The 27,669-nt window shown below is 35.1% G+C and overlaps 1 protein-coding gene and 1 non-coding gene across 3 annotated transcripts; one reads left to right on the top strand and one right to left on the bottom strand.

The window, feature by feature from the left end:
* The first annotated feature begins 317 nt into the window (after positions 1 to 317).
* On the top strand, positions 318 to 9,010 carry Rbm11 (RNA binding motif protein 11). Of its 2 annotated transcripts, XM_046430550.2 has the most exons (6): positions 359 to 493; positions 899 to 1,094; positions 2,345 to 2,507; positions 3,826 to 3,898; positions 7,631 to 7,727; positions 8,432 to 9,010. In XM_046430550.2, exons 2-6 carry the CDS (start codon positions 900 to 902, stop codon positions 8,717 to 8,719), a joined length of 816 nt encoding a protein of 271 aa, XP_046286506.1. In that variant the 5' UTR covers positions 359 to 493; position 899; the 3' UTR covers positions 8,720 to 9,010. The 2 variants fall into 2 exon arrangements, with proteins under 2 accessions (XP_046286507.1, XP_046286506.1); XM_046430551.2 differs by lacking the exon at positions 899 to 1,094 and having other exon boundaries at positions 318 to 493.
* Positions 9,011 to 23,773: 14,763 nt separating this feature from the next.
* Positions 23,774 to 23,905, bottom strand: LOC124083823 (small nucleolar RNA SNORA72). The gene has a single exon (XR_006848926.1). It is a non-coding gene; the product is annotated as a small nucleolar RNA SNORA72 (small nucleolar RNA).
* Positions 23,906 to 27,669: the final 3,764 nt, after the last annotated feature.

Genomic DNA, 27,669 nt, shown 5'->3' with positions numbered 1-27,669 from the left:
CTCTTTGATTCTTCCCTTATTAGCCTAGCAGCTGCTGAAGTGAAGTTACTAAAACCTTAAATCATCTCTGTAGTCTTTGACTTTGGATTTACTCAACCGACATTTTAAATAAAGACTATAAAAAGCAGGAGAAAATAGAGAGCACCCTCTACAAGCAAAAGGGCAAAGCCCCTTAACAACAATCTTCCTTACCTAACACTCTTCCAAGGCCTGATTCTGGGCGTGGCGGCAGCGTGGTGGGCGGGCCCCGCTGGCCCCGGGGGGCGTGGCCCGCAGCTTAGCTCCACTACTAGCGCGCTCCCCTTCCCGTCCCTCCTCCCTCGCCCCAGCAGCGCAGTGAAGCGGAGCAAGGGGGCGGGTCTGGCCCTTCCTCCATTCTGGGGCTGACACCGGAGGGATGTTCCCAGCTCAGGAGGAGGCCGACAGGACCGTGTTTGTGGGCAATTTAGAGCCCCGCGTGCGGGAAGAGATTCTTTACGAGCTATTCCTTCAGGTACCGTCCTCGGGGAAGGGGCGGCGGAGGGGCGGGGCACACCTGGACCACCGGCGGCCCGGCACCCTTCCCGCCCTCTCTTGTGCGGTGCTTTTCATTATTTTTGACTGGATGCACCTGTCCCCAGCGGAGCGGCTGGTGAAGGATATGGTTTAGCCCCATCCCCACTGCAGAGTTCTGAGGATGGGCAGTGGCTGGGCCCTCCCTAACTCCCAGCCCTCATTAAGGGCTTACCGGGGCCTTGGATGTGCTCCAGTAGAAAACAGCCCTGTCACTGTCTTCCTTCAGATAATAAGCACCCTTATGCCTTGCATTCTGCAAAGTGAGAGGTGTCGCTTTTAAAAATGTTTTCATATATATTACTCATCCTCCTAAGCCCTTTTATGCGGAGTATTTTTATTCTAGAATGATAAATGAGATGCAAGATGATGGACAACCAATATACCATGACTGTGACCAACTGATTCCCTGGTCAAGGTCTTTTCCTGCATTCCAAGAGGACTTTAGGAAACTTTTTGAGGTCTGGATTAAGTCTGGGATTCAGTCTCTTGTGTTCTGTAAACACTTACCTGTGGTGCATAGGACGTCTCACTTGCCAAAGGTATATCTTCATTCAGCCACTCATCTAACCATTTAATGATCCAGAATCACAGGGAAAACACGAAGTATGGTGCTGGACGTAAAATTTTTAGAAACATTCCTTACACTTTGTTAAAGGGGAAAATGAACATTAATTACCATTATTTAGGATAATCTACCAAAGACGGGGATATATAGTATGGGAAAAGCGGGGCTCTTAGGTCAGCAGTGTGACTTTTGGCCAGTACATAAGTCTCTTAGTTTCCTCAAATGTCAAATGGGAGTAATAGTATCTACAATATGATGAGACTGTGAAGAATAATATGATGCAATTGTGATGAATAAATTAGCTAACCTAAATAAAGCAAAGCTATAGCTGGCATTTACTAGGTGTTTGCTGCCTGTATTAGTAGTAATGCTAACTAAAATTAACAGAAATAAAAAGTGACTTCCTCCTGTCAGAATAAGGGAAGGTTCCAAGGGAGACAATAGCAGAGCTAAATGTCTAGGATTAAGTATAAGTACCAGAGGTGAAAGAATTTCTTTGGTTTTGAAGGACCCACTTTATCTCTAAACTAAAGTGTCTCTATGTTAATAATAGATACACATAGGTTAGTAGAGAATATTCTGTTTAGGACCACAGTTTCTTCTCCTAATTGTAAAACTTTCTATTATTTGAAAAATATTTTTAAGACTTTATGTTTATCCTTTTAATTTGCTACCTTTGTAAGTTTGCCCTTTAAAACAAAACCTGTAAACCTTATCTTTTTTTTAAACCAATATAATTTGAATCTTACCACCAAAAAGGAAGAAAGGAATGTAAAATTATTGTCTTCAACAAGGGTTTTTCATGTTGAGCCCCCCCCCAAAAAAAAAAAAATGGGTGGGGAGAGATGAATGTGGGGTTTCAATTACCTGTACAAAAAAATATATGATTTCTAGTCCATAAGGACTGGATCTTTATCAATTGTGTGGATCCACAAGGCAATATATATTATCTTCTCATTTTTTATGATTTCCTTTTTCCACTTAAATGAAATGTAAACCTCATGTAATAGATCAGGAAGTAAGCTTTTTACTTTTTGCCCATGGAGAATTTGCTAAAGAAAATATAGAGGAAGTATGAGTGTGATGTTTGTAAGGAAAATGCATTATTAGCAGAGCTACATAAAGCTATTGCTAACCTTTTTTTCTTTAAAGTTTAATTAATTTTTCTGAGTGTAAAAATAAATCTTTGGATTTATGAGAAAATAATTTTTAAGTTTCTCGTAGGCTGGGCCACTAACCAAAGTGACTATATGCAAAGACAGAGAAGGAAAGCCGAAATCCTTTGGATTTGTCTGCTTTAAGCACCCAGAATCAGTGTCTTATGCAATAGCTTTGCTGAATGGAATCCGTTTATATGGAAGACCAATTAATGTGCAGTATCGATTTGGTAGGTTCTCTCACTGATGAATTTTCAAAGTGTGTTTTGTGGTTGCTGCTAGTCTCAGAAGTTGTAAGCATTTTGTTTTCCTTGTAGTATAAGACAATAAAAGTGTCTCTGTAGTCTCTTAATTTTTTTCAAACACATATCTAATTTATAATACTATATAGTTAATTTGTATTGCCAGTTATATTACCAAATTTGTAGCATCTCTTCTTAAGTAAAATTTAAAATGTACTATTTTAAAATCAGGAGATAGCTATGATGGTTGCTATTGACTAAAATTGATCAAATTTATATGAACTGAAGGTACATAAATAGCTTTTATATAGCAAGGTTGTTTGCCAATCTTCTTGTCACTGTTAATGTATGGTATCAAATACCTACTATTTGGAAGATAAGTGGATAAATTAGCCCTTCCGAGTAGCTCATTCTGTTGTCTGGAGCTGTTTTAAGCCCCTATAAGAGCAAAGTGGACAAAGGTACCTGTAGAGCCTTGCTAGAAGGGGAGGAAAGATTCCTGACTCGATGGCTTCAAATCCTTGTCCTGAATTCATGCTAGGAACCAGGCATCTGTGATTAGCTGCCCAGAAAACTATTACACTTGGCCTCACATCTTTTCAGGGACCAATTGAGACCATCTGAGTGATTCTTAGAATACTGTGTTTAAGCATTTTATAAATGGTACAGACTTATTGATGTATCACTGCCATAAATCATTCAGGCTTATTGATGTATCACTCCTTTGGTATTTATTTCTCTTGATCCACTAAAAATGAAAAATAAGAATTAAAAAAGCAATATCTTCTTGCATAATAAAAGTTCTTCTCTTTGCATTTCACATTTTCTTTTTTACTTTAATGCATGGATGCATCATGCTCTTTGATTCTACCCAGTTAACTCAACAGGCTGACAGAATAGGCCAGAGCTTATTATATTCTGACACATCCTATAAAAAGTTGACTTGGCTTTTGTCTGAGCAGTTTAAAGAACTCATGCCTTCTACCCTGGAGGCAAAGAGTGCTGACATTTGTAATTATTAGTTTCTAGGTAAGTATTACAAAACAACATCATATATCTTATATAGTTCCATATCATTTTATTCTTATTTATGACTTGCTTTTGGATAAATATTGATTATACTTCATTCATTTACAGTAATATATATAATCTTTAAATATGACTTGAGAGATAGATATGCACATATTTTATGTAACTGTGGAATTTTAAGTCACTACTATGTCTTTAAAGATTGATTTATATTATGCTTTAATATTTAAACTCCAAGTAGTTGTACCCTAAAGTAATCATTGTATTTCTTTCAAAGGAAGTTCTCGCTCTTCAGAACCAGCTAACCAAAATTTTGAGAGCTGTGTTAAGATAAATTCACATACCTACAGGTAATTAGAAATATATTTTTTTCATAAAGGTAAAGCAAATAAATATGTTCTTATTATCTATATTAATGAAAAATAATAAATATGTGAGAGGATGATTTTTATCCTATTCTGGACTATTATAGAATATTACTATTTATACATAGGATTAGATTAAGAAGTTCATTTCTTCTGAACCCATGGAAAGTGAGAGAAAATATTTTCATGTAAAGGTCAGTTTTAATATTTAAAGTAGTAAGTGACATAGATTTACATTTGAGGTATTCTTTATGATTTTCTGTATGTTTTTCATAGCTGTTAAATCATTTAAGCATACAAAGTCTTGCTGTGATGGATCATAGAAATATTGTTATCCATATTTTATGTTTCAGTAAATGCAGACACAAAAGTTAACCAATTCTCAAGGTTACAAGGATGATAAAGTGCTAGCCTTGAAATTAAGTCTTCTGATGTTAAGCCATTCAATTATTTATTTTACTAATGTTTAGAACTTCTCTGTGTTCTAGAATTTGTTGTAGCCTGATATATTGATGCAGTGATAACCTTCTAGTAAACTGTCTGGCAAGGTATCCAGAGGTCATGGTACCTAATGGCTCCCAAACTATTTTAAGATTCCAAAGTCATAGTGTTTATTAAATCAGTGTAAAAAACACAGTGAAAAGTAAGAGCAAGGTTGGTGGATAGTTTAGCACACTTAGAATAGATTGTAAGTGGGCAGAAGGATGAAGTAACTGAGTTCTGGTTATATTAATATTCATAGACTGTTTCTCTGCTGTCAACCTTCCCTACTGATAGTGTGGTGATGAGGACGAGAGTGTATGTTTGAGCAAGGCTATCCCTTCAGATGGAAAGTTCCTGGAACTAATATTACTTTCTTGATGAGGAGCATCCTGGTTCATCATCTTGTTTTCTGTAGGTTTTATCTCAGATTATTTTAGGCAGAATGAAGGAAAGAAGAGAAATATAACTGTTAGGCATGATCAAGAGTAGGTATCCATCTCTCTTATGTCTTACGAGATCTAAATCATTCACTATCCATTAATATATATTATGAATTCTATCTTGGCTTCCTAGGTTTCTTGCTTATTTTATCCCTCACAGTTCCGTTGCTATTAATAAACTGCTAGCTTGCTTACAGTCTACACTAAGCATTTTTAAGAATTTTGTCCATCCTGTTTGTTTTCTTGTTGTCTTTGGCAGAACTGAATATTTTCAAATAAACTAATAATAACCAAACATCCTATCCCTTGTTAACTGTATCAGCCCCCTAAGGCATGGGAGAGTGACCTTTTGGGACTTGCAAATACCCAGAATTATCTTTGGCAGAAGTATTAAACCCCAAATAAGTGTGCTCCATATTTTTATTCTCCCCAGAATTTCTATATTGGGGAGAATAAAGAGAACTTAATAAAGTAGGTAATAAAATCAGATTGCCTGGATTTGAATTCTGTCAGTGCCACTTTATTAATGCTATGACTCTGAGGAGGTTATTTTACCTTTCTGTATCCTTATCTCTAAAATTAAAATAATACCTAAAAAATTTTTATGAGAATAAAATTTTATAATAAATACAAGGTACTTAAAATACTGAATATATTGTAAGTATTCAACAAAAGGAAAATTACTACTAAGATAGGGAAATCATTATAGACTTATGGATTGAGCCATATATGTGATGTAATAGCTTCCCCTCTTCTTTAATACCAAGAGCAAAAAACTACTTCATTTTCTTTGGGTTTGGGAAAAGAACAAAATATTTGTAGGATTTGGAGTTTAAAAGACTAGACAGGCAATAGAAGATTGCAGTATAACTATCTTATGTTTGATACATGGTTTGTAAATCATCACAGAGTCTAGACTATAATGTCAAAAAAGTTATATGTATATCCCATGACACTACATTTCATTGGTAGTACTTTTCTCTAGTATTTGGTATCTCATAAAGGAAGTATGAGAATGAGTTATCATGTCCTGGTTGTGATGTGCAAATGTAATCTAGTCTTCATTAGTCTTCCTTGTAAATGGGTTTTTTGACTTCTTATTGCCTCGTATGCCTTTCTCTTTATTGAACTAATTTTTAATTTGCTAGGGCCACCGTAACAACGTACTATAGAGTGCTTAAACAACAGAAATTAATTGTCTTACAATTTTGGAGGCTAGACATCCAGGATCAAAGTATTAGAAGCACTGGTTTCTTCTAAGCTGTGAAGAAGAATCTATTCCATGCCTCTCCCCTAATCTTCTGTTGTTTTGATAGCATTGTTTGGTATTCCTTGAATGACAGAAGCTTTACCCACATTTCTGCCTTTATTTTCACATGTTGTTCTTCTGTTTTCATCTCCAAATATTCCTCTTTTATATGAATACCAGTCATAAAGTGTTATGGATCCATCCTATTCCAGTATGAACATGTCTTAACCAATGTCATATGCAATGATCCTGTTTTCAAATATGGCCACATTCTAAGGTACTGGGGGTTTCATTAACTGAAAATGAAGAGAATGTATCAATCCATAACAGTTTTTACTTTACATGTGATTCCTCCATGCAGACAACTATGTGTCCAAAGATTCACGTGGGAAAGATACTGGTTTTAGACAATTGACACTTGTTTTCATAATGCAGCTTATCTCACCTCTGCTGCGGAGTCTTCCCCACTCTGTAATTTCCCTTCACCTTTCACCTTGTCTCCTAACTGGGCTTCCATATTTTTCTTCTTCCTCTCACTAATAAATATTTTTATCTTTCTTTCGCATCCTTTCTTCCTGTTCATTTTTTAACCCCACTGTTATATGGGAGCTACTCTTTTTCAGGTGATGAGAACTTTCTGATCAGCCATTTAGCAGCCTCAATGTTTATTCAGTTTACCCCTATGGAACAACTTATATTTTTCTAATTTCTTTCTTAATGAAGTATGGACTTCTGACTTCTACTGACTTCTGGGATACTACTCTCAGTATTTATAAATGACGTTCTGTCATTGCTTCCCATCTGCCAGTGCTGATTTCAGCCTCCCTTAGAGTATGTTTCCTAGCCTAAGGATTAGTGGTTAGCATTAAAATTAGGGTATACTATAGAGCTAGTAGACTATTGAAGAGTAGCTGCAGAACCTAGCCAGGATTTATAACATCTCCATAAGAGCAACGATCACATGTATAAATGAAATGTGGGGAACACCACAGTTTTTTAATTAGAGATGTTTTGATTATCTTAATGCCTGGAAGATATCAGTCAACATGTTTATGTTAACATTAGTAGTCCATTTAGGAAGGAGTACAGTTTATATATTTACATAGTAAAGGTACTTTAAAAATAAATTGATGATAATTTCTCCCTCTTTGTTTTTATATCTGTAGAAGATTGAAGTGTATGCCCAGTGATGATTAATGACTTGCTATTGTTCTGTTACTATCTAAATGTTGTATTTCTTTATATAAATACAAGCGCTGGTCTAACATTTTCATATCAGAAAACCAAATGTGACTCTGAATGTTGAAATTTCAATATTTAGTAATGAAATAATTAATTAATGTATTGTTTTGACACTACATTATCAATATAATAACATTATTTGCATGTGTTTGTTTAAGATATTTAATTCTAACTGCTACCAGAGAAGCTCTTTCTGTCTCTGTTTCTAATTATGGACAACCCTCATTAAGTTGTTAAGAGAAAAGAATATTTGTACCTAAGAATTTTAAGGATTTTTTTGCTTTCCCTTTTATTTCTCAAAAGGAATGAAGAAATCTTGGGCAGATCTTCCTTTCCCATGCAGTTTTTTCCCATTAATAATACTGCTTTACCTCAAGAATATTTTTTCTTTCAGAAAATGGTAAGTTTGATACCCATTTAGTTTAGCATATATATGACACAAATTTATGAAGAACATGAAAAACATTCTTAGTATTTGGTGCTCAAATAGTTAATATTAATGAACAACCACTCATTATCTGAAACTATGAAAGTATTTTTCCCAACATATTCTATTCTATTCTATTCTTCTCTCTCTCTCTCTCTCTCTCTCTCTCTCTCTCTCTCTCTCTCTCTCTCTCTCTCTCTCTCTCCCCCCCCCCCTCTCTCTGGTAGAGATGGAAGTGAGTTGAAACACAAGTTCAAGGTATCACAGTTTATTTCTAATCTGCTTTGAGTAGTTAGAAATTTTAGTTATCATCTCTCTATCATACATTGAGATTAATATATTTGTAAAAATTTTCATCTGTTTCATTTTATTCTTATATTGTGGCTCCTAGAAGAGTTAAAACTACATATGTGGTTTGCATTATATTTCTTTGATAATCTATATTGTAGTAAACTAATAAACCTTTAAATGTTTATGTTAAGGATTTAAGGAAGCTCCCACACTCCTACTATGAAGTCACTGCCTTTCTTATACCAAAATACAATTTGATTTACTCATGACTATTTGCATAATTCATGTTACTTTTAACATGCATTAGACTTTTTAATATGCATTTAACTTAGCATTTTGGATTTGTTTTGGTATATAAGTTGTCTTTTTTTTTTTCCCCCCCACAGCAGCGGCATGCACATAATCCAGTGCTGCAGCTTCCTTACTATGAGATGACAGCCCAACTTCCCAATAGCACGTCTGGGTCTTCCTCACTGAGTCATGTTCCAGATCTAGATGCTGGACCTAGCTCCTATGAATGGACTATCCAACAACCAAGTGACTCTGACCTTTATCAGATGAATACCCGAAAGAGGCAAAAGCAAACCAGTGACAGTGATAGTAGCACAGAAAACAATAGAGGAAATGAATTCAGCCAAAAATTCAGAAAATGTAAGAAAAAGAAAAGATATTAGTATTACCTTCAGATAATATGTATCTTCATTGATCTCAATTCTGTTTAAAGAAAACTGACCAATTTCTTGAATGTCTTGTCTTTTTTGAAATATATGAAAACATGACGTATCTGATTTGCTATTCAATTTTTGCCTCAAATGACAAAAGCTTTTAAAAATAATATAATGTACTACTTTTGTATGTCATAATATATTTGACCCATTGCCAATAAGAAATATACTTTGTATCATTTTATTTTAGTACTGATGATGAAATTTCATTAAACTATTAACTAAAAGTCAGCTACTGAACACTTGTGGATAAGGTACTGTGATTTCTCTAGATTGTTCCTATAATATTCAAGTACAATTAGGCTGTGATTAGGAATATTAGATTTGCCAAAAGAAAGCAATGCAAATATTTAAGAGTTGCATGTGGTTCCTAGTGAATATGTTATAAACAGGCTTTGTTTCTTTTGTTAATAACATTTTATTTTTTACATTCACTCAAGTTGTTTCTGAGCCTTACTGTACTTCAGGTTTATTTTATCAAATGAAGACATATGACAGTGATACCAAAGGAAAGATTATTATCATTGAATTGGCTTTTGAGTCATTAACTTGTTATATGAGTTCAATGGGGATTCCTGCCTCTTTACTTCTTACTTGTTTTAATGAACATTAAGTTGACTATGTAAGTATTACATTATGTACCTATTTTGCCATCCAAGTTTGAGAGGATATGTTTAATGTATTTAAATCTTGATAATGAATAAGTAAATAGAATGATATTTCATTAATGTTTGATATCTAATACTTAATTGTCCAAAAAATTTTTCCATTTTGGGTTCATTTATTTTAGAAGATAGGATACACGTTAAATAAATTGGGTTTTTTTAAAACATTTTTGTTAATTTTATAGCCCACCATAAATTAGAATGATAAGAATTATATTTATTAAAGCTAATTGAAAGAATCATGCAACTCCTTTGTGAGTAGAACACCAAATTTAGTAGGAAGGGCCATGCTTAGATGTTTCTTTTGCATGTTGAATAGCACTTTATAGATACTTACTGTTTAAAAGAATAAAGATCTGTTTTTAACAAAAGGAGTAACTGAATTTAACTGAGTATAGTAGAATTTAGAACAAACATTAATCTACTTTAATCTGATCAATATGAAAAACTGACTAGTGCTTTATGTAGTTTTAACTATGTTTTCTTGTTTTTGGCTTTTGAAACTCATACTCTTTTCTTTTTACATTCACATTTTTTTTTTCAATTTAGAATCAAGCCAAAGGGAAAAATGGCTTCTACATAATTAGGAAATAGCATATCTTTAAAAAGCTTAACTTCACCTTCACCTCAATCTTTTCTTTAATTCTGTAATTTACCTTAAACCTAAATTATTTTGTTGTGATTGGTATTATTGGAAGTATATAAAAAATGTTTCTTAGCAATTCAGAATAGCTTTGTGTAAGAAATATATCTTGAAATACTATTACATTAATTAAAATGTTAGAACTGCAAAATATTTTTGTTAAATTCTTCCATCACAGACAGGAAAGTGCACGTTGTGATTTAGATATGTTGGGTCCCCCAAAGACTCATGTGTTTGAAGATGTGGTCCCAAATGCAGCAGTATCCAAAGTGGGAATCCTTGGGATGTGAGTATATCATGAGGGCTCTGCCGTCATCAGTGGGTTAAGTGAGAGACTAATGATTTGAATAGACTATTGGACAGTGTAGGAAGTGGGACCTAGTAAAAATGAGTGCATCCTTGGGGATTTACTCTTGGGGACTTTATCTTGTCCCTGTCTCTCTCTCTCTCTGTCTCTCTGTCTCCCTCCCCATCCTACCCTTTATCTGTCTTTATCTACCTATCTATCTGTCTCTCTCTGCCCCCTCCCTATCTCTTTCCCTTTCTCTCTTTTCTCTCTTTTTCTCTCTCTCCCCTCCTTCTGCTGACATGAGTTGACCAGTTGTCCTGCACCATGACCTTTCTCATGATGATCTGCCTCATCTCAGGCCCAGAGCAATGGAGCCAGCTGACCATGGACTGAAAGCTCTGAAACTATAAGTCAAAATGAATCTTTCCTCCTCTAAGTTATTCATGTCAGGCACCTTTTCTTCACAGCAATGAAAGCTAATACAGTATCTCAGTATTAACTTGAACAAGTCAACCAACTTGAAACACATGGAAGACTAGAAAAGTCACCTTTACCATGGTGTATTTCATTATTAAACAATATAAAATAGGGGCTGGGTTTGTGTCTCAGCAGTAGAGCACTTCCCTGGCATGTGTGAGGCCCTGGGTTTGCACCTCAGCACTGCACATAAATAAATAAATAAAATAAAAGATCTAAACAATTTAAAAAAATACATATATAAAAAAATATAAAATATCCCTGGAAATATCTGTCACCATCCTATAAAATTTTGAGTTATCAGTTTTCCCCAATGCTGTATATTTGAGTTAAGAATTATTAAAATTATTTAACTTTGGGGATTTTATTTTCCAATTTTTAATCTCTCACTCTCAAAATCTGTTCACTTTTAAGTAAGCCTGAACCCATTCTACTATGCTGCAAGAATCTTAAATATGAGAACAAAATTAGACATTATGCATATTCTCATATTTTCTAATTTTTATAAATCAGTATCTAATGCATGAGGAAGTGGCAAAATCAGAAAAATTACGTACAATTGAAGTTAGATCACAGTCCCAAACAGACAGATTAACAGAAAAGTTTAGAGCGTATGAGAACACTCTAAAAAAAGTGGCTCCAAGGGCAGCCAGGGTAAAGGTTTATATACAAAAACTAAAGACAATGAGTTTGGGGTTTCAGTGGTAACATATGGCAGGTTCCATTGGGAGCCTTCCATTTTTCACCCAGACGCTGATGGGCAGTCTTCTTCCTGGCTGGGAGCTCACCAGGGAAGGATTTATGGCAAGTGAACTCTCACCTTCCAGTGCTAAGAGTCGGTCTTCTTCCAAATAGGAAATTCCTTCAAAGAGGGAGATTTTTGGCAGCTGTGCAGTCAGAAGGCTCTAGTTAACCGTGAAGATAAGCTTGGAAAGGTTTCTTTCAATGACTGTTGTTTGTTCATATGTTTTCAATTTAAAGTCATTTTTATGCCATTCTGGTGAGTTGGTGGTCACTTCATTTCCCCTACTTGAAACTTCACAAGAAGTTTCACAAAGAACTGAACCAATTGCTATGGAAAGAAAAGTCAAGTTCATATTTATATTGTATGATATCTGAAAAGGAAAATAATAATATAGATTAGAAAAATGAATAAGCAAGAAGGAACAAATCTAAACACATTTCCCCACCCCCATTGAAGCAGTCTTCTAGTTCTGGGAATGGGTCAATGCAATTAAATGGCTATGTCTCCTTAATGTGATATAGAATATTACCATCTTTGAAATGGTGTAAATCAGATGCTACTTGTCCTTTCTGATTTAAAAACAATCAGAAGTGTTCACTGCAGACTGCACCACCTCCTCCTTGTTGGGTAGTCAGTGTATCTGAGATGGGATGATTTCAGAGTACAACTGGAAGCTTCCAGAACCACATAGAGATATTAAATATCTAGATCATTGCTTTGTAGATTCTTATAATTGCTCTTTCTAAATCATAAGTCCTCAGTTTGGAAAAACTATCCACATTATTGAATGAAACTTGATGTTTCAGTTCAAAAGTGAGTTTTCTAGGATGACTTACCTGGTACATCTATTCTGTGATGTTTGTGTACAAAGGGCCTCACACTTTGGCATTTAAGGCAGGATATCTGGTGAAGAAAGTGGCACCAAGTATCTGAGTCTACATTGCCCTGACCATTTGAGTAATAACCTTTTATATACTTCATTGCCACAACAAATAAAGAGATCAAGGTTGAACATGAACAAGGTCAGGGTAGAAACTGTGACCCACAAGGATGAGGTCTGGTGACTTATGACATTTGTCATCAGCTGTATTAGCATCTATATATTTCCATATTCCCTGCACCTCCATCAGGCTACAATAGCAAAATCGAATTGAGAAATAGAAGATAGAGGAAACCTTCATCTTAGCCTCCACAGAGGAAATATGACCCGATGGGGATACTCCAGATCTTAAATGTACTCATCTATAGTTCTGGTCACCAGGAAAGATAAGAATGGGTAAGCTCTATTCCATGTTCCCTTGGTAGAGCCTTAAGCCCAGGAATACTTTTCTGTGATTGAGCAAATATCCATCTAAATGTCATTCTCTTTCCCTGTGATGTTATTAGAGAACTGAAAGAAACCTACTTTACAGTCAAATTATAGAGAATGATTATAGTATTTCTTTGGTATTTTTTACTTAAGAACAGTTCAATGCCATTTATGTTTTCAATTCAAAGGAAGAAATTTCCTTCCAGTAATTTTACCTCAATAAAATGTAGACCATGCTGGGATGGTGGAGCACATCTGTAATCTCAGTGACTTGGGAGGCCAAGGTAGCAGGATCACAAATTCAAGCCCAGCCTAGGCAATTTGGTGGGTCACTGCCCTAAAATAAAAAATAAAGGACTGGAATAAAGTGCCCCTGGGTTCAACTCTCAGTATCTAGATTTAAAAATAAATTTTAAAGTACTGGAGATACAGCTCAGTGGGAGAGCACCACTGCATTCAATGCTCAGTACTGCTAAAAGCTTCTGCATAGCAAAGGAAAGGGTCAATAAAATAAAATGGTAATCTACCATTTGGGAAAAATTTCTTTACAACCATATATCTAACAAGGGGCTAATGTCTAAATTTTAGAAGGAAATCATACAATTCAATAACAGAACAAAAACCTCAATTTATGGGAAAGGATTTAAATATATAGATTTATCTAAAAAGACACTAACATAGTCAGATGTTAATGAAAAGGTGCTTAACATTATTCATGAGAAAAATGCAAGTCAAAAGTACTGAGAGATATAACCTCACAGCCAGTAGGATAGCTAGTACCAAAACATCAGGAAAGAACAAATATTAGCTATGTGGAGAAAAAAAACCCTTTCACATTGTGGGTGATAATGTAGATTAATGCAGCCATTGTGGAAAAAAGTAGGAGATTCCTAAAGAAATTAAAAATTGAACTACCATGTGTACCAGCAATTGTACTTTTAGGTATACACCCACAGGAAATGCAATTAGCACCTTGATGCGATATCTGTACTCCCATGTACATTTCAGCGTTATTCACAATATCCAAGATATGAACACAATCTAAGTGTTTATCAGTGGACAAATGATACATAAACTGTGGTGTGTGTATGTTTAATATGGAATATTTCTGAACCGTAAAAAGGAGACTCTGTCATTTGTCACAACATGAATGGACCTGGAAAACATTATGCTAAATGAAACGAGCCAGACAAAAAAGAAAAATATTTTATAATCTCTCTGATTGTGGGATCCAAAATAGAAGTCAAACATACAGAGGTTAGAGAACAGTTACCTGGGTTAGGATTCAGAGGAAATGGAACGATGGATACAAGTCAAGGGATAGAAATTACAAAGATTTAGGATGCACGAGTCTAGAGACTAGTGTATGACATGAGAAACCATAGTTGGGAAAATTGAATTGCATTAGGGATTTCTGCTAAATGAGTAGAGTTTGCTGTACACACACACACATACACACACAAAGGTAACTATGAGATGATGAACACAGTAATTTGCTTCACTATAGTAATTATTGTACCATTTCTATGTGTCCCATAGCCCTCTGTTGTATACCTTAAATGTACACTATAACATTTATTTAAAATAAATAAATAGAAACTTTGATATGTACTCTATCTCCTCATTGAAAAAGATGGCAGGATTTGTCAGTGGGTAGAAGCCACACTTTTTACACCTGTTGATGATACATTCCAAATATATATATAGTATATAAATAGGCATCATAACAACTCTTCATTGAAAATCCAATAATGCTTGCTTCATCCTGGAATGAGAGGCTTAGAGATGCCTGGCAATAGGGCAACCAAAAGCTAATTCAAACAGGGTAAATCCATGTCTCCTATTTGGGTAGTCTAGCTTTGCATGTGTGTGAGTGTACCAGGGATTGAACCCAGGGGCACGCACTTAACCACATTTCTAGTTCTTTCTTTATTTTGAGACAGGATCTTGCTAAGTTGTTTCAGCCTCACTAAGTTGCTGAGGCTGACTTTGAACTTGGGTTCTTCCTGCCTCACCTTCAAGAGCTGCTGGGATGTGCCACCACACCCAGCATTGGTCTGGATTTTTATAAAAGGAGAAAGAGGAGAGAGGTAATGCTTCTCTGCTTCTGAGGTTTGAGAATGATAGGAGATATCAAATTTCAATGACTACCCTAGTATTTTCCATCACAATTATTTCTACAGTAAAGTGGCTTGATCTGATTTGATCTATAAAGGAATGCCAAAATAAGGGAAAACCTCAGTTTTTATTTTATTTTAGAATCAGCATATCTGGTTTGATAGTTTCAGTTAGTCCACCAAACAGACAGACAATAACCAAAGAGTGAGAATATGCAAAGGCTGGAGATAAATTTATAGAGTCTACTTGGACTACTGCCAAGAGCAGAATGTGTCTTAAATAATTCCATGAAATATGATGATTACTTCCAGAAACTTGTTGAGATTAACAAACAATGCATGGGGAAGTGGCTTGGTCAGAATGTTTTGGATTTTAGGACAGAACCAATTGTCCTTAAGTTTCCTGACCTCCTCTCTTTTTTACATATGTCCTATTAGATGGGAGATAAGAGTCAAATGATAGGGGGCTACAGCATGAGCATTTGTTCCAATGTATAATAAATACATCTAATCATTGTTTGGCAGCCTTTGATAGCCATTTGTCTTTTTCAGGTTGTTCAACACTTGCCCAATAGTAATATCAAGGATAAATGCAGGATACTTTCAGCAGCTTTTTAAGCCCTATTGTTTCTTAGAGATTATTAGTTTTTATTGGTGTGTGCTAAACAAAAGCAAGTTCGGTTGGAAGATGAACAGCCTATCATAGGTCAGCATATTTATGTCCATTGGCAATAGGAGTGCTGGCAAAGGCCAAGAATCTAAGACTTTTAATTGTCCCAATAACATGCAAAACTTCAAAACTATGTCTGGAATCAGTAAATATGGTAATTTTCTCCTTTGACAAAGTATGAGAGTTAGTAAAACTAGGAGTTTGACAATGAGCTGATCTTAGAGAAGGCAAAGAGTATGCCTCAGGTGTTTCTTGTGAAAAAACTATTGTGTAACCAGTTATTATATATATTAGGGTTCATGGAAGAAACAGAACCAATAGGATACATGTGTGGCTAAATGTATGAATATATGTTATCTATAGATATATAGTCATATGTCATTTAATGATGGAGATGCATTCTGAGGAAAGTGTAATTAGGCATTTTTATTATTGTGAAAATATCAGAGCATGTGTACAAATAAATACATGGAATAACTTATTATATAGCTAGGCTATATGGTATAGACCATTGCTCCTAGGCTATACACTGGTACAGCATGCTAGGCTGAATACTTAATGCTATAGGCAATTGTAACATAATGTTATTTTTGTGTCTATACAGAGAAGATACAGTAAAAAAGGGTACAAATGATAAAAATGGCTACATTTATTAAGACACAATGAATATAGCTTATAGGATTGGAATTTGCTTTGGGTGACTCAGTGAGTACTATATTCATGAGTGAATTTGAAGGCCTAGGCTATTACCATTGACTACTTGTTTCAGATAGCTTTTTTTTTGCTGCTGTGACTAAAAGGCCTGACAAGAACAATTTTAGAAGAGGAAAAGTTTGTTTAGGGGCTCATGGTTTCAGAGGTCTCAGTCCATAGACAGCTGGCTCTATCCCTCTGGGCCCAAGATAAGGCAGAAAATCATGGTAGAAGAGTGTGGTGGAGGTAAGCAATTCATATGATGATCAGGAGGCAGAGAGACACTACTCGCCAGATACAAAATATATGCCCCCAGTAACCCACTCCTCCAGCCACAACCTACATGCCTTCAGTTACCACCCAGTTTTCCCAGCTCAGTTAATCCCATCAGGGGAAATTATTCACTGATTAAATTAGTATTCTCAGAACCCAATCATTTTTCCTCTGAACCTTGAATTGTCTCACACAAGAGCTTTTAGAGGGACACCTCACATCGAAACCATCACACTACTGTAGACTTTGTAAACCATGTACATTGAAGTTACAGTAAATGTATTAAATAATTTTCTTCAATGCTAAATTAAACTTAGTTTATCAAAATACTTTTACTTTTTTAAACTTACAAATTTTGACTTTTGTAATGAAACAAAACACAATGCACGTCTTTACAAAAATATTCTTTTGTCATATTCAATAAGCTTTAATTTTTTTGGTTTTTATCCCTATACTTTATTTTGAAAACTGAGATACAAATTAGCCTGGGCCAACACAGGGTTAGGATCATCACTATTACTGCTTTCTACCTCTATCTCTTCTACCACTGGGAGATTTTCAGAGATGATTACATGCATGGAGCTATCACCTCTTATAATAGCAATGACTTCTAGAATACCTTCTAAAGGACCTGCCTGAGGACGTTTTACAGTTAACTATTTTCTTCAAATAGAGGAATTACACTCTAAAATAACAATAAATAATATAGAATAATGAATACATAAGCCAGTGACCTAGTTGTTATCATCAACACATATTTTATATTGTGTATAATTGTCATGTGCTATACCTTTATACAATTGGAAGACAGAAGGTCTGTGTAAACAAGTAATACATCATGTGTGTCTGCTCAATGATGTTACAATGGCTGCAATGTCAGCAGGCAATAGGAATTTTTCAATTCCATTGTAATTCTATAGGATTATTGCCTTATATATATGGTTCACTGCTGATGGATAGGTTACTTAGTCCATGTCTGTATAAGTGTGTGTGTGTGTATGTGTGTGTGTGTGTGTGTGTGTGTGAGAGAGAGAGAGAGAGAGAGAGGTGTTTACTATAGGAATTAACTTATAAGTTTATGGAGGCCAGGAGACACCATCATCTGCCATCTGCAAGCTGGAGAACCAGGAAACCAACAGTATAATTCCATCTGTCTAAAGGCCCAAGAACCAGGAGAGATAAGGATATAAGTCCAAGTCCCAGTCGAAAGGCTTGAAAATGGTGTATGAATGTGTGCTGGGGGTGGGGGGTGCAGTTGTGTCAATCCCAATTCAAGTCCATAGGCCTGAAAACCCAGAGTTCCAGTATGTGCGAGCAGGGAATATGAACGTCTTAGTTTAAACAGGGTGCCAATTCATTCTTCCACCCTTTTATTCTATTGGGGCCCTCAACAAATTGGATGATGTTCACCCCTATCAGCAAAGAGGATCTTCTTCTGTCAGTCTACCAATTCAAATGCTAATTTCTTTTAGAAACACTCTCACAGACACCAAGAAATAATGTTTTAGCAGCAATCTTGGTGTTTCTTGGCCCAATCAAGTTGATCCATAAGTCAGCCAGCAAATTGTGTTTCCCTAAAAATTTCATTTGCAAAGGATATTGAAGAAGAGGATTAAGTCTAAGGAAGTGTCTGAGAATAATTTTTCAGCTTTGAGCACACTTCTATAGATGTAAGGCAATCATGTAGAATAGACTGGGGATCTCCATCACTGAAGAGGAATGAGAGCTGGATTGAAGTAAGGGCCATGGCAAAGACCATGGAGTAGTGAGGGATCATGAAAGAGTTTATGGTTCATACTTTTTGCACAAATTAATAGATTTGACTTCCTCCTCAATCCAATGTGCTTTATTTCTTCACTGTAAATACTGAAGTATTGTAGGGTGAAAAGGTGAGGATAAGAACACCCTGTTGTAAAAGGAAATCTATAATTAAACCAGTTCTTCACTTTCATCTCAAGAAAGAGGTTTAGGGGGCTACCAATGGGATAGGTCTGTTTTTTCCCTCTAGATAATGTGTCTGTGAGGCCAACTAAAACAACATACATATAGTACCTTTGACTGTGTTTTACCCTTTGATTCTCACTTTTTATAACAAAGTACACTTAGTATAAGACAGAACAATAGCACAAGAGAGAGACAAGTGGATACAGTGGCTATCTCTTGGAAGCCTCTCTGAAGTACTAATCAAACCAAGTCACACCAGTCAAAGAATCTTTTCTAAACAATAACAATAAAAAATTTGTAAATCTAAATTTTGGAAATTCCTCTTTTGTAAAGGGCAAGTAAAGATTGTTTTTACCTTGCTCCACCAGATTCTGAGCAGAGACCCAGCAGAATGACCTGTGGGAAGGCTTACCTTTGGTCAGTTTGATCAGAGTTCCCTAGATTTCATCTGCAGCCTCCAGAGTAAGCAGGAAGTCCTGACCATACTTTGAGAACTTTCCTTGTTCTCAAAACATTTGGAGGGAAAATATTTCCCTGCTAAATTACTTCCAGGTGGTCAGGGTCCACAATTTGATTGACAATAAATAGATAGATTAGCAGGATCTATCAGAGTTCTCCAGAGAATCAGTGTGCACTTTTATGGGTAAAGAGACTTATTATAAGGAGTTAGCTCGCAAAATCATGAATACTGAGGAGTCTCAAGATTGTCAATAGACTAGCTAGAAACTCAGGGCAGTCAAAAGAGAGCTCAGTCTGAAGACCTGAGAACCAGGAAAGCCAATAATGTAGCTCTAGTCCGAAGGCCTGAAGATACTGTTGTTTCAGTATAAAGGCAGCCAAGCAGAAAAATTAACATTTCAGGCAGGATTAGTTCTTTCCATTCAGGCCTCCAACTGATTGGAAGAGGCCTACTCACATTATGGAGAGCAATCTGCTCTACTCAGTCAATTAACTAAAATGTTAAGCTCATCTCAAAACACCTCCACAGAAACACCCAGAATTATGTTTGACCTGGTGACTCTGTCAAGGTACAAAAATTAGCAGTCATACAGGATAAAAGTTTAATTCACACAGGTGCAGTACTCTGTGAGGAGTGGCTTCCTAAACAGTCAGGTGCAAGCACTTGTCTACCCACTTAACAAAGGAAAGGGTGTTAAGGGCTTCAGGGGAAAAGTCTGGAAGGGCTGCTGGGCTCATTTACACAATTTTTCATACCAGTGCTGATTGGCAGCCTTCTTCCTGACCAGGAACTCCTCAAATGGATGAACTATAGCAGCTGATTATTCACATCCAGTAATAGAGATCAGTCTAAAGTTGAACAGGAAACTCCCTCAGTGGGGGATTTATGGAAGCTGTAAGTTTGGGTGGTTTTGGATGTCAGGAAAGAGAAATTGAGATAAAGTTTCTTCCTGTGGCTTCTGTTTGTTCAGATGTTTTCAGTTTAACATAATCCTTATACTATTTTGATGTGTTTTAGGGTCCTTTAATAACAAATAAACTTGCCTAAGAATCTGGCATTATATTTTGAAAAAAAAATTACTAACTGGTAAAAATTTAGTAACTCTTAAACAACATTTATTATGATAAGGCATTTTGCTTCAACTAACCCAAGCCTTTAAGTCCAGACAAGTACTGTACTTTTTAAAAAAATTATTCAAATGTCTATACCATACTTTGGTCTAAAAAAATTAGTGTGTTCTATTAACTAGAAATTCTTAAAATATCAATTTTAGTTTTTAAAAAATTAATTGTGTTTAAAAGTCCATTTCTAGATGGTAACAAAGGTCAGGACCCTGTCACAAGATATTTTAGTACAAATCAATGAGTAATTTGCTCCAACTTCCATCCTCAAAATAAGTGCACAGGAGTAAAAGTAGTTAAGATAAATATTATATTCAGAAAATAAAAATATTGGTATCTCCATAGTAAGCAAATTAAAAAGAAAATTAAATTATCAGATCAGAAATACCTGTACTCTGATGTTCTTCTCAGTTCTGGTTACAATAGCAAGATCCAGAATCAATCAAGGTATCTATCAGTAGATGAATGGAGAAGACACATGGGGCAAATAAATGCAATGGAATGTTTTCAGTCATAGAAAGGCTGAATCCTGTCATTTATAGCAACATGGATGGAACTGGAGATCATTGTGTTAAATAAAATAAGCTAGACAAAGACAAACTCCATGAGTTTAAACCCACTTAAAAAAAAAAAACTAAAATGTATCTCATAGAATGATAGAATGGAATAGAGTGAGAAGGAGGGGGAAGACATTAGATAAGAGGCACTAAAGTTCAAAGAAAAGTAGTTACATCTGGTTTTCTATAGCCAAGGAGGGTAATGATTGGTTACAACAATTTTTGATAGACTTTAAAATAACTAGAATAATAAGAAAGTTTGCAACACACAGAAATAATTAATATTTAATGAGATGAAAATGTTCATTACTCTTATTTGATCCTTATACCTCATATACATGTATCACATTATTATTTGTAAGTCACAAAGGTGTAAAAATATTTCAACTATATTATATATAATATTTATATAATAAATAAGAGCTCAGAAGATCAGGCTGTGTGTTGTACATGAAAATGGAGAAGCAGCTACGGGTGATGGAATCTTAGGTCTATATTTTTGACGGACTGATACCCTTCTCCACTTTCCTCCCACAGACCACCCAGCTACCTAAACAACAGTTTCTACCCCTCTCCTTCCCCATCAAAGTAGAATTTAGACAATCATTCTGATACACTGTACCACAGAAGTAGTTGGGAACCAGATGAAAGAATTTGTGCCAGATATCATAGTGTACTTTTCTGAGGAACACTGGCAATAAATTCACTGAACTGTTTCAAAGAACTAAGCAATAATAGGAAAAGAACATTAATCAAATTTTCTTTGTTTATCGCTAGAAATGTTCATTATCCAATGTCAGGAGTAGATATTAATGAATAGCTGAGTAGATGAATGAAAGAATGGAGCAAAAGAACTGACCCGGAAAAAGGTTAATAATCACCATAACTACTACTTATTCAGGCTATTATGTGCCAGACATTTGTCTCCAGAATGATACCACAGAGAAGAGGAAGCCCAAGCTCATTTGTCCAAAGACACATGCCTTTTTCTACAGAGAAAAGTCAGAATATAAGTCTCATGGAACTTGTTCCAGTGCCTCAGTATAATACCATGTGGTTAGTACTAAAGATTTGCTTTCAGGGTCTACAATTCTGGGACAGTACTTTTGAATGGAAATATGCTGAACCATTATCATGATTACCTTTTTTTTGGAATTGATTTTATCATCATTCTTCCTTGGTATAAATCTGAACATAGCATGTCTAAAGATGTGGCTCGATGCAAAGACATAATTTGGTCCAAATTTCAAATCTATTAAATTTGGGTAAGTTAAATGGAGGATTCATACAATATTCTGTGTGAAACAACTATATATGAAAAAACTACTTTTTTATTCTTTGATCACCTAATCATTCTATTTCAGATCCACATTTCCACAAGATTCAGTTGTATTTACTCCATATTGTATGCACTATTTAGAAAATATAGACAAGATATTTGCAAAGAACTAATGCAGTGGGTTTATTTAAGAAGACAGATATCAGTAGCAAAAAAAAAAAAAAACAAAGCAAACAGAATTTAAATAAATTTTTAAATTAAAAATACTACCTCCTACTAAGATGAGTGAAAAATGAAATGCCGTATCCTTAACTACTTTTAAACAATTCACTTATTTCTTTTGCCCAGTTAAAGCTTTATGTCTCTTGCTTAAACAAATCTGAAATTGAAGCATGACTTTATTGAAGCTTGAAAGAAAAATACAATATAAGGCAGAGTTGTTGGCTAGAGAGCTTGGCTTTCAAAAGCCCTTACATGGTAGAATCATTGAATTCAGCATAGTTCAGCACCTGGTCCTTAATTCTGAAATTCAGAAACCTGATTATGTCTGCATGCTTTCCATGGATTGCCTCACATTGAATAATCTCACTTAAAAACCAATTCCTGCCAGGCATAATGTCTTGTAATCCTAGACATTCAAGAGGCTGACACAGGAGCATCTCTAGTTGAAGGAAAACGTTGGCAGTTTAGGGAGACCCCATCTCAAAATAAAAATTAAAAAGTGGCAACCCTTGCACTACAAAAATAAATAAATAAATACCAATCCCCCTCACCATATTCTACAGTATAGTAACTATTAATAATGGCACAGCTTCCTTAGATTACATATGTTTGAAGGAGCTAAATGTACATGACCCAACCCCAGCCAATCAATCTTCCCTGCCATCTCTTGTTTTTGACCAACAGTAACAGGATTAGCACCAGTCCAAGTAGGGCTAATAATGGATGATTCTTCTAAAAAAAAAAAAAAAAACAGTAAATGCAGATTTAGTCATTCTCAGTAGCTGTATTTTTCATGTTGTGGATAAGTGAAATACTTGAAGCTCTTTGCAGAATGAATTTACATGTAAATTATGTAGATATCTGTTTAGATATATCTATTTAGATATGGTGGGTAGCTAAATATATTATGGAGAGAAAGCAGAAACCATAGAAAGCAATAAGGCATTTGAGACTCTGGTTCAAAATTTTTCCTAAAATCAGCAGTTTTACATTAATTCTCTATTGTGGCTTAAGCCTTTGATTTAGATTCTAAATAATATATTCCTAAATCGCATTTTTAAAAAGTAAAGATAATAGATCATCTGGTAACAATCTCAGTAGTAAAATCTGAGTTCTATCACTTCTTATCTGTCACTTAGGTTATGTTGCTCAATATTCTTTGTCCTGGTTTTCTCTTCAGAAAAAGAGTGGTAATTTAGTTTTCTTTTCTCTTCTTTTAACAAGTTCTGCCAAGCTTCATTAAAGAAAAAATTTGCATGTTTTACTTTTCACCAGTCTGTTTTGGCATGCTTCTAATGATATCATAATCACCTACAAAATAAAAACAGTGATTTTACAATATATTTACTGGCAACTGGTAGTAACAAAATTTCCCTATTTTGGTTACATGTTCTTTAGATAAGTCTGCAACTTAGCCCTGATTATTTGCAAGTTACTACACTGGCTGTTCTGTCATTTTTCTTAAGGTGAATGAAAGATAACCTACAATCATAGCCATTATATGGTCACACAAAAAGATCATATAATAAATCAGATAGGGTTTATCATCAGCATTTATAAAACCAGACCTAAAGAATAAACTAGGTCCGAGGACAAATGCATGGTCTTAATACAACATATGTTTAGCCTGTCCTGATTACTACAAAATCAGAACAGTGAAAATATTTGCACTAGATTTCTATCAGCTGTGTATGAAACAGCTCATTTTCCAACAGAAGAAATTTAGTTTCTTTAGTATTTCCTAATCACCAGTCTAATAAATAAACATTTTGTTGATGTTTAAATTTTCATATAATTTATTATGAATGAAATTTATGAGGAAAGAACGTGGAATCTTTTTTCTTGCTTATTGGTAATTTCCTAGTCTGGATGAATTGTATTCTTTGTCTACTTTTTTCTGTTGAATGTTCATAGTTTTCTTAATTATTTTTAAGAAGAACTTATATGGAAGGGACAGTAATGATTGTTATTTATAATTCTTGCAAATATAGCTTCTTTGTCATTTGCCTTCAGTTTTGCAAAGGTAACTGCAAACAAATTGGAGAATTTGCAGTATGTGCCCAAGTCACCATTGCCTCCATCCTGATGAATGACTTGTGTGAAAGACTCAGGAAACTTTTTAATTATTATGTGAATATTCACAAATTCTCATCTTAACATTTAAATGTATTATCTACTAGAATTAATACTATTGTGTGGCATAAGTTAAGGATCTATACTTGTTTATTCTCCAAATAATTAAAATGACTCCTTTATCATATAAGAAGTTCTTATTTATTTTTCTGTGTCTTTTATTCTGTTTCATTGAACTACTTTGCTTTAAAACAATTTTACATCATTTTCCTTATTCTAGATTCACAATCTAATATACTATTTCCACAGGCTTTTGCATCTTCATAAAACATTTAAAATAATAAAATTTTATTGTGATTAAAATTTGGTTTTCTGCTTATTTTACTTTATTGATGTAAAATATTTTAAATTCAAAATCCACTTATCAATAATTTAAAAGTAGCCTGTCAAAATAATTACTTTGAAGGGTTAATTTTGCTTTGGTTTCCTTTTTCCTCATTTCTAATGTAAGCTAACCTAGCTTCAGAATTATTTGAAGCACTGGCATTTATTTTTAATACATATGAAAATTCTGCCCTCTTGTGACAAAGTAATTTACACTTCTATCAGCCATACTAGTTTTGAGTGTATTTTAATCAGGATGAAAAGGATAAAATAGTTTTGAAAAACTTATTTGCATATATTATTAAAAATAAATAAAAAGGGATAGTGAATAATTAAATTATTCTTTTTTCTCACTCTCGTTGTTTACCTAATAGCTCTTATAAAAAGTAAATTTAATGTTTTCCCACAGACTCTTTCTCAATTTAAAAAAAAATGTGTAAATCCCAGTCCTAGTGGTATTTACACATAATACCTAACAATAAGTCAATGAGAACTTCAATGAACATGAGAAGTTGTGAATGTGTTTTGTGTGTGGTCAGTGGGCAAACTATGACCTTGTAAAGATGGCCATAAGTTTTTTTTTACATTCCTCTCATGGAGTTATGGCATATATACATTATCTTAATCCATTTTTATTGATACAAAAAGTACCTGAAGCCAGGTAAATTATAAAGGTAAGTTTTAATTAGCTCATAGTTGTAGAGCTTCAGGAGAATGGTGCCAGCTATCTTATCAGCTCTGGTAAGGGCCTAATGGTAGGTGATCAGGTTATATCAGAATGGCAGGAGAGGTTAAAGCTAGTGAGCTACCATATGGGAAAGAGATTCAAGGATGGTGCCACAATCCCTTATAATAACTCATTCCTTAGGAATTAGTTCAGTCAATGAGACCTGACCCACTTGAGAAAAAGCATTAATACATTAATAAGGATCAAGGACTCATGACCTAATTACCTTCCATGAGGCCCTATTTCTTATAAGTTCTACACCTTTATGTCACCACACTGAGGACTAAGCTTTCCATACATGAAACTTTGGGAAACAGACCATATCTACACTATTCTATGACTTCTCCCCTTGCACCTGAATGGGCTTCTGACTGCTTTGGCAAACAGAGTAGAATCAAAGCAATATTGTGCCCATCTCTGGTCCTAGCCCTTAAGAAACTAGCCTTTGCATTTTCTGTGTCTTGGAATCCTTGCCTTTACAGTCTTGATTCTCCATGTGAGAACTCCAATTACCTTGCTGAATAAATCATGTGCAGAAACATTGAGACTGCATGGAGGGAGGAAAGGTCATGATGAACGCAACTTTCCAACAGTTTCTGCTAAGGCCAGGCATGTGAGTGAATCTATTTTGAACCCTTTAATTATCCTACCAATTGAATGTCACCCACAAGACCCCAGTCAGCACCAAAGGGAACAGGTGTCGCAAGATATAACAAAATGTTATTTCTAGCTGCTAAGTTTTGGATAATTGACTACAAAATAATAGAAAAATTAAATAACTTTTTAAAGTAAAACAACCCAAACCCTAGTTGTTGGGATTGCGCATTTTATTTTGAAAAAAAAAAAAAAAAACACTCTCTTTCCTTTGGTCTTCTGGGGGTGATTTGTTTCCATGTTAAGGTCTGTAAACAAGTCAGGATGGCGCCTGGCATTTTGCCAGAGGGAGTGGTTTGTGAGGTGGTGCCAGCTAGCCATTAAGTGTGGAGATTCCTTATTGGTTGACTGCTGTATCTAGTTTATGTTAATTAAGATAAGCTGTGTGGAATGTCTATATACCCCTCCTGTCCTACAATAAAGGGCTCCCACTCCTGCTGTATCAATGTACACAAGTTGCTCGTCACTCCCCCCCCCCCGCGCCCCCCCCCCCACCGGTTATTTTGCTGCTGCAGCCAGACTGCGGCAGTTCCACCTGTCAGGTATTCTCTGTTCCTAATACCAAGGATCTTTCCAGCACTATCTTTACTGGGTTAGTAAGCATTTTAAACTTTGGAGTCCAATGATTAGAAACCACTTGATCTCAACCTCATTTTTCTCCCAAGTTTTCCCAAGGGCAATTGTTATATTTTGGCCTCCATCTGTTCTATTTCCCTTATCTTCAGAACTCAGGTAGATGAGGGAGGGGAAAGAATTTCTTTTCATCCTCTTCTAAACCTTACCAATGTTATATGTCTGCCCATCACAATTTTCAGAATTTTCATGAAATCAGTTTGGTTTTGTTTGCTTTTATATGCCAATGAGATGGAAAAGATGGAATTGATTTGTCATGTTCCATTAACCAACTCAAATAATTTTCCATGTGCTCCCTGAACAATTTAAATGAATTTCTGCAGATCGACAAGCCTTTAATCTTTTTGAAATATATCTGTTCACTGGGAGTTTTGGATCTACATGGGCACATGTTTCTCCTTATGGTTAGAGAGTGAATAAAATAATGTAGCTTTAATCTTTAGAAGTAATTTTTAAAGTTTTAACCTCTCATTTAATTTTAAACATTAAAAAAAGCCCATTTGATCATATGCTACATCCATAAACAGATATGTTTAAAACCTGGTCTAAAAAAGACATAGGAAATGATTTACATTAAAGCTGCTCTAAGAATTTGCATATTCTACTTCTCATTGACTTTTGGTTTTCTCTCCAAGTTGGCCCTGTGTGTGGCTCTCTCTTGGTCGTCTTCCCTCACGCATATACGCTGCCTATCACAAGCCACATGTTCTAGAAATCTTCAAACCTGGTTTGATCTTCTCTGGTCAAGATTTACAAAGCATGTTTTGTTTCACTAAATGGTGAAACACATTTTATTTTCTTTTGTTGTATTCAGGAGGACCGTGTCTTCTCTCCCCATTTATTCACAGTCCTGTTTCAGGGATCCGGCCTGGCTCTCTTGGGCTTTCCAATTCTAAATATATAAGCTATACTAGGTTCCCAAAGAGTTCCTAAAACTATTAAAGAAGAAGTGGAAGTTTTAGAA

The sequence above is a fragment of the Marmota monax genome, unplaced genomic scaffold (assembly GCF_021218885.2).
Source record: "Marmota monax isolate L192 unplaced genomic scaffold, Marmota_monax_Labrador192_F-V1.1 WCK01_AAM20220418_F8-fsc00016, whole genome shotgun sequence".
In the NCBI taxonomy this organism is placed as follows: Eukaryota; Metazoa; Chordata; class Mammalia; order Rodentia; family Sciuridae; genus Marmota; species Marmota monax.
Note: the sequence above shows the minus strand (reverse complement) of the source record. Positions and strands in the feature narration are given on the sequence as shown.